Source organism: Tupaia chinensis, unplaced genomic scaffold (genome assembly GCF_000334495.1).
Source record: "Tupaia chinensis unplaced genomic scaffold, TupChi_1.0 Scaffold138136_1, whole genome shotgun sequence".
Taxonomy (NCBI): domain Eukaryota; kingdom Metazoa; phylum Chordata; class Mammalia; order Scandentia; family Tupaiidae; genus Tupaia; species Tupaia belangeri.
Genome location: NW_006198035.1, coordinates 389,635 through 401,441, shown reverse-complemented (window position 1 = coordinate 401,441; position 11,807 = coordinate 389,635). Strand labels below are relative to the sequence as shown.

At 49.0% G+C, this 11,807-nt stretch overlaps 1 protein-coding gene across 1 annotated transcript in view; it reads left to right on the top strand.

The window, feature by feature from the left end:
• EEF2K (eukaryotic elongation factor 2 kinase) overlaps positions 1–11,807 on the top strand; it is a gene marked incomplete in the record, with an annotated part of 52,542 nt that overhangs the window by 13,431 nt on the left and 27,304 nt on the right. The window contains 4 exon segments of the mRNA XM_014592669.2: positions 1,627–1,727; positions 4,544–4,604; positions 8,188–8,225; positions 8,662–8,833. Of these exon segments, the coding sequence (XP_014448155.1) occupies positions 1,627–1,727; positions 4,544–4,604; positions 8,188–8,225; positions 8,662–8,833 (372 nt within the window).

Here is an 11,807-nt window from a genome sequence, read left to right as displayed (position 1 = left end):
ATGGGGGGGGGGACAGTATAGAAAGTAAACATAGATACCAGAGACAGTGTGGGAAGAGAGTGGGAGATGGCAGAGGGTAAGAGATAGGGAATCAAGGATGGGGGGGGGTGGCGAGCAAAACATACAGGAAACAAGAAATGGAAAATTATTCGTTGACAGTAACATGTTTGTTGATGTGCTTGATTGAGACAATATACAGTGTACTCTGGATGGAAAATCTCATTTTGTATGCTGTAATGATGTGCAGTGAATGAACATAAACAAATTCAAATTTTAAAAAAGTTAATTAATTAATTTTAATTTGACCAGACAGAGAGGGAAAGTGAGAAAGCAAGCTGCCAGGTCCAGGTTTCAAACTGCAGTCAGCCATGCGAGAGTCTCATGCATTAACCATCAGGCCACCTGCCAGCCCCATCATGTCCATATTTCTGTAAGATAGACTCTTGGATGTAGAATTGCAGGGTCAGAATTAACGGGACGGAGACCAGCAGGTGGCATAATGGTTACATTGCTGGACTCCCACATAGTTGACTGCGGTTCAAGTCCTAGACCTGGTGGCTTGAAACTAATGCTTGGCACATGTGCATACATGCCCAGAATCCTGAGAGGAGAATGGAGGAGAAGGGATTGCATTGTGACCATCCCCCAGGGGTGTGTGTGTGTGGAGTTTTCTTACTTTTTGTCTCTCTATCTCCCCAGCAAGCACACGCACCCTATAGCAAAAATCTCTCTTTAAAAAAAATTGGGGACCAGCAGTTAGCATAATGGCTATGTCGCTGGACTCCCACGTAGTCGACCACAGTTCGTGTCCCGGACCCAGTGGCTTAAAACTCATGCCGGGCATGTGTGCATGTGTGCCCAAGATCTCGAGAGGAGAATGGAAGAGAAGGGATTGCGGTGTGGCCATCCCCCCCTGGGGGGTGATTTCTCGCTTTCTGTCTCTCTGTCTCTCTCTGTCTCTCTGGGAAGCACACGTGCCCTATAGCAAAAACCTCTACCCCCCCAAAAAAAAATTAAGGGGGCCAGCAGGTGGCGTGGTGGGTAAGGTGCTGGAATTTCCCACATCGCCGACTGAGGTTCACGTCCTAGACCTGGCAGCTTGCTTTCTCACTCTCCCTCTCTCTTTCTCTCTTTCTCTAGCAAAGCTCATGTGAAAAATAAAATAAACAAACAAATAAATAAATAAAATACTTCTTAAAAGCAATTTAAGGGAATGCCTTTTTCCCCCCATTTCAGTACATTGCCAGACTGCCTTTCAGAAAAGGTTTATACCCACCAGTGGTGTGTGAGAATACCCACTTCTCCATATCCTGCTGGCACTTGCTGAAGCTTTAACCTTGTTAACATGTTTGCCAATCCAAATGGGAGGTTGAGGGGGGTGCTATCTGATTTTCCTTCTCAACTTTTTGATTACAAGTGGTGTGTAGTTAGGATGGTATCACTTTTGCAGGCAGGAAGTTTTTGCCCCCGATGGCAAGTAGAGTCTTTTGGGAATTGTGTTCTGAAAGAATAACAGATGGGAGTCTGTCTGCCTCCCCAAAGGGAATAGCAGAGTGGGAGGAGGCTACGCTGCACTGTCCCAGAAGCCTCTGGTCTGCGCTTAACTTTCCCCTTTGCCTTCCTCAGGAAGCCTGGAAACACGCCATCGAGAAGGCCAAGCACATGCCCGACCCCTGGGCTGAGTTCCACCTCGAGGACATCACCACAGAACGGGCGACTCGGCACAGGTCAGCAGCTGGTCGGGGGCTTTGAGCAGTCCCAGGAGGTACAGGTCCCGCCTGTGCTCACAGGCAGGAGCCCGAGTGCCTTTGGGTTCAAGGCGAAGGGAGTCGCAGTCACAGTAGCTGACTCCCGGGTGTTTCTGCATGCTTCGGGACCTGCGCGCGATCTCACACGAAGGGGTCAGTGTGTCCTACAAGGTGCAGGGTAGACAGGTGAGGCTGAGCCGCATCGCCGGAACAAATACCCAGGGCTCTGTGCAGCAGGGTGTATTTCTCATGCGTGTGAAGCTGGCTGAGGGTTGGTGATTCTTTACGGCAGTTCAGGCATCCAGGCTACTTCACCTGGTGGCTCCCATCATCCTGTTGTGTGACCCCACAGTTGCTCCCAAAGGGAAAGCCCAAGCGTGGAGGCAGCACCCCAGTTTTTCAATGCTTTGTCCTATTGATGCATTTCACTGGTAGAACCTGGGGTGGTCCCCTCCCTTTTCCACTTTTCTGTAACTTGTTTTTGCTCCCACCATTCAAGGAAATGGCTTTAGGGGCCTGTGTGCACCCCTTCCCCCCTGCAGAGGCCCACCTCCTAGTGGGTCCTTGGGCCGTGCCTGCAGCCGGCGTCAGTGTAGAGGGGTCCCAGCAGAGCAGGTGTGGACTCTGCCTTTCCCCACGAGAGCACACTGGGATCTGGCTGGTGACACACAGTTCCAGGAGAGGACACCGGGCCACAAAGGGAGGCCCCTACGATGGCCAGCCTGGGAAAGCAGGATCACGGGCTGGACTGGCTTCAAGTGTCCCAGAGCTCCGCCAGGGTCTCAGACCAGACCCAGACTGTGTTTGTTTCTAACGGAAGTGGCTGACTTCACCTGCCCTGGCTGCTGCTGTAGGAGGTGGGGTGTTGGTGGCTTGAATCAGGTGAGATTTTTAGGTTGGAGGCTTCCTTCATTTCTTTCTTTCTTGCTTGCTTTCTTGCTTGCTTTCTTTCTTTCTTTCTTTCTTTCTTTCTTTCTTTCTTTCTTTCTCTCTCTCTCTCTCTCTTTCTTTCTTTCTTTCTTTCTTTCTTTCTTTCTTTCTGGTAGAGGTTTTTGCTTTAGGGCACGTGTGCTCACTGGAGAGAGAGACAGAGACAGAGACAGTAAGAGGGAAAGTGAGAAGTCAGCCCCGCAGGGAGTGATGGCCATATTGTAATCCCTTCTTCTTCATTCTCCTCCCAAGATCTTGGACATGCATGCACACTCAGCCAGCGTGAGTTCCAAGCCACCCTGTCCAGGACTCAAACTACGGTCGGTTATGTGGGAGTCCAGAGACGTAACTGCTACACCATCTGCTGGCCCCCATCCCTGTTTGTTTTTTAGGAGCTTTGGCATATGCTGTATTGGGACAGATTTCCTGTTTGTGTGAATTGTACTCAGGCTAGTTATGAGCAGGGTTCTGGTTTAAACCGATGTGTGCTCTGGCTCTTGGGCAGGTTACTTGGCCTCTCTGAGCCTGTTTCTCCTCTGGGGAGTGGGCACGGTAATGGTAGCGGTCTCTTAGGGCTGCTGCAAGGGTGGAATGAAGTGATCTGTTTAAGCATACGGTGTACAGCGAGTGCTCATTGAACTGGGAGCAGCTCTGACCTTTGTAAGACTGGGGGTTGTGAGAAATAAGACCCTCTGACCTTGTACTCTCCCCTCTGGCCCAACTTCTAGGTGCCTCTCGGTTTGCAGTGCCTGTTAGAGGTGAGGGAGCATTTTCCCGTGACCTCAGTCTATATTGCACTAATAATCATTATCGCTATTATTAGATATATTTATGGAGCAGGAACTTGCCACAGGCTGGGTGCGAGCCCGTTTGCAGCTCTGAGGAGACCTCCTCCCTCTGAGCCCAGGGGGAGTTTCCTGCCAGGCCTCTGCTTGTTTTTTCTCATGGAGGTTTCAGGCTCTGAGAAACCTGTTCTCACAGTAGGAGGGTGTGTTGCAGAGTCTGCCCAGCTGAGGGATGGGCCAAGGGAGGTGTCCAAGTAGCGCTAAGAACACCTCAGCCCCAAGGCAGGTTTTAGATATAGGGACCCACTAGGCTGTGGAGCTTTCCACCAGGCAAACCTGTTTGAGGCCCAGCCAGGCCCTGGCAGATTTGCTCTGGGAGAGAGGATTCTGGGAGACGAGAGGTGGACACATTCCGGAATCTTCTCATTTCTTTCTGTCATGGGTATCCACCGGGCAGCCCCATTCCTTTCCTTGTTGGACTCTGAGGGAGGACCTTCCACCCGCCCTGCCTGCACTGGGACAGTCCTTGCTTCCTGGGTCCAGCTACCTGGGATCGCCAGCCCAGGAAAGCAGGACCCATGTGCTGGGCTGGCTGGGCCTCACCAGGTGCCTGGCAAGATGGAGGGCACTGGACTCCCTCCCTGGGTGGCCCATTTGTTCCATAGGCCACTTGTTACAAGGATACTGGGTTCTCGGTCATTCACCCAGCATGTGTTTATTAAGCATCCACACACACTGGCCCTGTGATGAGCAAGACACAGGTCTGTTTTTGTGGAACTACGGTCTGGTCAGGAGCCCAGATAAAAGTCAAAACAGCAAACAACAGTGAGCACTGGGGCAGTGGCAAAATGGGGGATAGGAGGGAGGGGGAATAGTGTGTTTGAGGAAAGTAAAGGAGGCCAGTGTGGTAGGACCCGGTGGGAGCACGTCCGCATCCTAACCCAGGCAGGCGTCTGGTCCTGTAGGCCAAGGCAGAGAGCGGGTGGGATCCTGAAGACAGAGGAGTGCCCAGGAGGGTCCCCACTTTCTGACAGTGAGGGACTGGATCCGGTTATGGATGCTGTGCCCTGGTCTCTGCAGGTACAATGCTGTCACTGGAGAGTGGCTAGAAGACGATGTGCTGATCAAGATGGCATCTCAGGTGAGCCTCGGGCCTCGCGGGGACCTTCTCGAGCTCACTTCAGTCCCGCGCCCTCGTCCCTATACCCACCGTATTTTATTTTTCTATCTTTGAGGATTCTTTAGGTTGTGATTTATTTACTGTTACTTTTTAAAGTGTATTTTATGAGAGAAGGACCCCAGACAAGATCCCGCCGCACTGCCCGCCTCCCCACCAGCCTTCCAGCTGCCAGGATCACTGGTGTGGCCGCACACGCAGTGTGTTCAGATCAACCAGGGTCTGAGTCCCGGGTCTTCCCATGTGGCTCCAGTATAGTCCACTGCCTCTGCCACTGCAGCTGGGCCTACTTATTGCATTGTTTTAAGACCCCTTTATTGAGAGATCATTCACCTATCATACACTTGACCATTGAAAGTGTACTGCTCAGCAATCTTCAGTATAATCACCGTCATGCAGTCATTGTCACAATCAAATCCAGAATATTTTCACTCTCCTCGAATGAGGCCGTGCCCATTAGCACTCATTCCCCATTCCCTCACTTCCCTCCAGCACCCCAGCAATCACTATCCTACAGTTGTCTCTATAGATTTGCTTATTTGGGGCACTTCATTCACATACTAAGATATCATACATCAAAACACCATCCTAGGCGCCTGCAGGTGGCATGGTGGTTAAGGTGCTAGACTCCCCCATGGCCGACTACGGTTCGAGTCCCAGACCTGGTGGCTTGATTTCTCACTTTCTTCTCTCTTTCTCTGTCTCTCTCTGATGACTATACCAAGTTAAAAAAATAATAATAATAAATTAATTAATTGATTAATTAAATTAATAATAATACTTTTTTTTTTTTTTAAATCCTGACCTAGACAAAAAGTAACAAATCCTGGGGAGGGCATGAAGAAAGGGGAACTCCTTTACCAAAGATGATTTAAAAACAAACAAAAAGTGAGACCATTCTTAACAGTCTTGTTGAAAATCAATGGGCTGTCCATGTGTATATTCGTTTTCAAAAATTGCATGTCACCACCCGTTAATGAATTGTTAAATGAATTCAGTGGGTTACGACCAGCCTTTTGTCTATATACCTGCTTTTTTTTTTTTTTGCTATGGAGTGCATGTGCTCACTCAAGAGAGAAAGAAAGAGTGAGAAATCACCAGGGGGGTGGCCATGCTGCAATCCCTTCTGCCAGGACCTGTTTGGCTGAACACATTTCTTTTTTTGAGTGGGGAAGGCTGTGGGTTAGAAATAAACACAAAAGCAAAGACACACAAGTATAAAAAAGCGAGGATTGGTGGGCGCAGCTTCTCTGATGGAGAAGTTGTGACTAGGAACCGGCCTCAGGTTTATTCTTTCAAAGGGCAGAAAATGCGGAAGAGAAGACAGAATGCAAAGCCTTTTGCTTTAGGATGTAAATTGTTTGAAGATGTGAAAATGACTGGTGCCATGTAATTTCTCTGATCTTTATGGGACAAAATTTGATAAACACATGTAGCGTTCTTCATACTGCCCTGCAGCATTGGGTATCGGGTGTTGACAACAGCAGGAAGATAACAGACAACAGGCAGAAAGCATTTTGGATGGAAGTGCTCTCATAGTTATTGCTAATGAAGCTCACAGAAGCACATTTTGGCAAGCATCTAAAAGGCACACCGTGTTTCTCAGATTGGGCCCTGCAGTGTTGAGTATTAAATATTGACAGCAACAAAAAGATAACCGACGACAGCAACAAACAAATGACGTTTCATATGGAAGTTTTCACATAGCCGTTACTAACAAAGCTCACAAAAGCACGTCTTTACACATCGTGTTTTCTCAGATTGGGCTCTCCACACTCCTCCATTCTCTTCTCGGGATTTTGGGCACACAAGCACATGAGCCAAGTGTAATTTTCTTTTTATAAAAAAGCATTTATTTTTTAAAAGGTTTATTTGATATTATTTATTTATTTATTTATTTATTTTTAATTTGACCAAGGGAGAGGGGGAAAATGAGAAAGGTCAGGTCCAGGACTTGAAGTTCAGTTGGCAATGTAGGCGTCCAGCGACTTAACCACCATGTCACCTGCTTGACCTGCCAAGTGCTGTTTTCAAGCAGCCTGGTCTGGGACTCGAACCATGCAGTTAACTATGTGGGATCCAGCTGCCTTACCTCCACTTCACCTGCTGGCCCACAACCAACCTTTTGAAAAGAAAATGAGTGTAAATCAGAGTACTTCCTGCATAGCAAGAGTAAGGATTGCTGTATGAAGCTTTTTTCAGTATAACATACGAGTTTTCACCACAGGAACACATTATTTCATCGACACCCAGATGGAAAAACAGTAACCAGCAGCTCCAGAAGCCACTCTAGGTCCCTCCTCCCCTATCCCAAGCCCTACTCTGGACTCTCCCTCCCTAGATAAGTTTGACATATTTTTGTACTTCATATAAATGAAACCTTATAGCGTGTGTTTGTCGACGGAAAAGAACCAACTGTGAAAAAATTAAAAATTCATAATTAATGAGGTTTATTTCCAAGGAGAATATGAGTGACCTAGGCCCGGAGAGGAGGCAAACATGCCTTTCTCCAGGTGATTAGGTACAGGGGTTCCTTTTATTCGATTTTTGAGAGTGGCAGACAAAATTAGTGTAGACATATCTATTGGTCTGGCTCAAAAAGGTGGGGGACATGTAGAAGCCGGAGCTTGTAGGTTATAGGTAGGTGATTGGACAGAGAAGATCTGTGTCTTGGGAAGACATTTGTAAGAGAAATGCTTAATCTCCATCTCAAGGAAAGGGAAGTTCTGTGTCTTGGGAAGAGATAAGCAAAAGAATATACTGTAATCTGTTGAAATATACATCTCAAAGTTACTGTGCCAGGTGCAGGATGTAGGAAGAATCCTATTAATGGAAAAAAATGGTCTGTTAATGTTTGTGGGTGTGACTCCCCCTAGGCCCTCTGGAAGGAAGTTTGGAAAAATAGGAAAGAGCGGTCATAACTTCTGACCACATGTTCTTTTGAGCACGGCATCTTGTGCTTGACATTTTGCATTCATTCTCATTGCTGTATAGTAGTATTTCTTTGATGAATACACTTATTTAATAGTTGACTTTTTAAAGTTTTTTTTCTTCAGAGAAAGGAAGATAGGGATCCCTTGACAGGGTCTTCTCATACCACAGTCCTCCCCATCTCTCCAACTTGCCAGGATCTTAGGTGTGCCTATGGGTGTGCCCTACATGTTCATTCGACCTAGAATCTGAACCCTGGGCCCTCCTACATGGCTCTAGTACTGTGCCATGATGCCCTACCCCCGTGCCATAATGGCTGGGCCTCCCCTTTCTTTCTGTTACCAGCCGGGCTGCAAAAACATCTTTAACATGTGCTGTCCCTCCCCCAGCATCTTGCCCCATCCCATGGGTTCTTCCTTCCAGCTCTGGTAGAGGAATGGGGTGATCTTCATTGTCCCCATAGCTCCAGGATGGAAGCCTAGCAGGCCCAGGGACTTTGGAGTAGTTACAGGGTCTGGGGAACCCATTTGGTGGGTGATGTCCTAGGGGAACCTCTCTTCTGGCCCATCATTGTTTCTGGGTGGTATGGACACTGATTACTCTCCCTCTCTTTCAGCCCTTCGGCCGTGGAGCGATGAGGGAATGCTTCAGGACGTAAGTGACAGCCTGGTGCTCGAGGCCCTGCCCAGATTTCCCCAGCTCCTAAAAGTTAAAACTTTTGGACATTTTGGCCAAGAATGCATACAGTCGCCTCTGCCTTCTCGTAGCTCAAGTTTCTCTCCATCTGCTCTCCTTTGGACCACGTGAAGGTGGCTGCGATGTGGGCTTGGGGAGAGCAGGGCACATCCTACTATTCCCTGCTCTGGTGTTTGGAGGAGCCCAAGGGAAATGGGACAGGAGACCTCCAACAATGGCCTGTCATAGCTTTTTGAAGGAAGTGGGGGGTGCAAAGAAGTCCTTTCTACATTTTGTTTCTTCCTCCAGTTAACCAGCCAGGTCAGGCAGGGGCTCCTAGTCCTGAGCAGCTAAGGCATCGTCCCTGAGGAGCCCCAGAGTACCTGGGCAAGCCCCTTGCTGCCTCTCCTCCCAGGAAGAAGCTCTCCAACTTCCTGCACACCCAGCAATGGAAGGGAGCCTCCAACTATGTGGCAAAGCGCTACATCGAGCCTGTGGACAGGGACGTGTACTTTGAGGATGTGCGTCTACAGATGGAGGCCAAGCTCTGGGGGGAAGAGTATAATCGGCACAAGCCCCCCAAGCAGGTGCGTGGCACCCTACCTGCCATCTTCCCATGCCAGGGCAGCTGGGAAAGAGGAGGGTGGTGGTGCTGGTCATGGGGTCCTTTTTTCACTTTCTTAACAGCAGATGATAACAGCCACAATTTATTGAGCACAGTGGGCCACGTACTCCACGTGCTATTTCTTTTTCTTTCCTTTTCTTTCTTTTTTTAAGAGAGATTTTTGGTATATGGTGCTTGTGCTGTATTCACTAGAGAGACAGAGAGAGAGTGAGAAATCATCCCCTCGGGGGATCAATCCCTTCTCCTTCATTCTTCTCTTGGGATTTTGGACACATACACACACTTGCCTGGTGTGAGTTTTAAGCTGTTGGGTCCAGGACTCAAACCATGGTCAACTACATGGGAGTCCAGCAGCATAACTATACGTCCCTCTGTGTGTTATTTCTATATTCCCCAAATCAGAACTCTGAGGGTAACATGCTGTTATCCACATTTACAGTTAGGATTTATTAGGCAGCATTTTTGTTTGCAAATGGCAAAAGCCCACTCAAACTGGCTTAATCTATAAAGGGAATTCATTATTTCATGTAAGTGGAAAACAATGCCTGCCACAGGCATGGCTGGATCCAAGACCAAACTAGGTTGTCAGGAATTTTTCTCCATCTCTGGCCCGGGTGTTCTGTGTTGGCTTCTACTTGTAGTGACACATTGCCCAGAACCTTACCCCTGCAGCCACAGGCTCTATTTATGTCTTCTCAGCAACCTTATGGGAATGACACCTATTTCCCCTACAGTTCCAGTAGAAATCTCAGAACTAGGTTTCATTGGCTCTGATTCGGTCAGATGCTGAGCCCATCACCATGGCTGGGGCGGGATTATGCAGATTAGCCATGTGCCAACCCTTAGAGCCTGGAATGGAGGGGATTCCACCTAGAAAACAGGGCCTGAGACTGGAGAAGTCTCAGAAGAAGGAGGGGTACTGGAAACCGTGTCTACTCCCTGGGGAACCTGGGGCTCTAAGAGCCTCAATGAGTTGTCCAGCAAAGCAGGGATAGAGCCAGGGCTTGATTCCAAGCTTTTCAACCTCCTGCCAGGCTGGGTTCTTCCCTTGAGCCCCTCAGGCGCTGAGTGCTTCATGCCAAGCAGAGTTTCCGGGTGCCCGTGGGCATTCGAGGAAATGTTGCCCCATGCCTCTACCCTGCCTGCATCCATAGTCAGTCCTCTGACTGTGTGAGTCCCTGCTGGACGCTCAGGGGAGCCGCGACTCCAGGTAACCAGCAGGATTTATTGAGCACCTGCTGTTTCCAGGTCCCTGTTTAAGCACATTGGGGTAGACAAAAGAAGCCATAGTCTCTAGCCCTGAGGGCTGTGACTGCCTCCGAAATTTGCCAAATTCAGCCAACCTGATTTCTCTTCCTTCCTAACCTTATAACTGCCGCAGGGTCTTTGCTCCAGCCATGTGCCAGTCTGCATCTCTTGTCTCCGCGATGCTCTCAGGGGTGGCTCCTTGTCATAGTTCAGGTCTCAGCTGGTGTGTCACCTCCTCAGCAAAGCCCTCTCTCCCTAGTTACCTCTGCCACATCGTTCTGGTCGGTTCTGTTTTCTTTCCTTCTGAACAGTTAATGGCTGTCCGGCAGAGTCTTATCCGGCTAGTTCATATTTTAGATGCCTCTCTCCCCTGCGGGAAAGGATCTTATCTGTCTGTTTCCCTGCTGTATCCTAGCACTTGTGTGTCCAGTAAACAATAATTTGGGTGTGTTAAGGGAGGGAGAAGACTGGTTGGTTGAGGAGGTACTGGCTGTTCTCTCTGACAACATCCCTGCCCCTCCTCAGTGAGCCCTGGAGGCCCAGGTGGTCTTGCTGCAGACTTTCTCATAGGGCCGGAGCCAACATTTGGGATGAAAGGAAGCTCTGAGAACCACCTGCTCTGTCTCAGGCTGTTCTCAAACTGAGACTGTATGTTGGGACCAGCAGTTAGCGTAATAGCTATGTCGCTGGACTCCCATGTAGCCGACTGCAGTTCAATCCTGGACCCGGTGGCTTAAACTCACGCCGGATGCATGTGCGTGCGTGCCCAAGATCCCAAGAGGAGAATGAAGGAGAAGGGATTGCGGCGTGACCATCCCCCCTGGGGGGTGATTTCTCACTTTCTATCTCTCTGTCTCTCTCTTTCTGGCAAGCACACGCGCCCTATAGCAAAAACCTCTCCAAAAAAAAAAAAGAACAGAGACTGTATGTGAGGGAAGGTCCCAGCTCTCAGCTCTGGCCCCTGTGACCTCTGCAGCTGTGATCTGCCTGTGGGTGACTCATCCTCCCGGGATGGTTGTTTCCTTGGGAAACCTACACCTGACTCCTCCTATGTTGTGGGTGGCATTGAGGGGATGAGACGCCGTGGGTGAGTCCTTGTGTAACAAGTTCAAGTCACAGGTCTTCCCTACCCCACTGATAAACCATACACACTTGATGGTGTATGTGTTCTATTCCGTGTACAAAACTAAACACAAATGTAGTAGAGAAAATTCAGCAAAGAATGTCAGCATTCTCCGTAATTTTCCATCGTAGCGTGGACACTGTTCATAGGTTGGCCTGAGTTGCTCTGGAGTTGTGTCTAGTGATAAGAACACCTGCCAAGGGTGACTGATACCGTCATGCATCGAGTTTAATCCACATGCTGACGTCTGAGATTTTTATTCCACAGGCCAGGAAACTGAGGCACAGGGAGGCAAAATAACTTGCCCTAACTCACAGTTGTAGTGTGAGGCATGGGCTAACTTGCTTAGCACACAAACCCTCAAGTAGGTGCTGACATGAAGTGATTTCTCACTCGCTTCTGTAAGAATCGCACATAGGTGGGCGGCTCAACACAGGCTGGCACCCTGCCTCCTTGAAGGTATTAGAGACGTGGTTCCTTCTGTCTGGCTCTGCCGTCCCAGCAGCAACTGTGGGCCACGTGGTCAGTTCTGGCTGCCAGGCAGAGCCCGCCTTTTAGGGCAGGC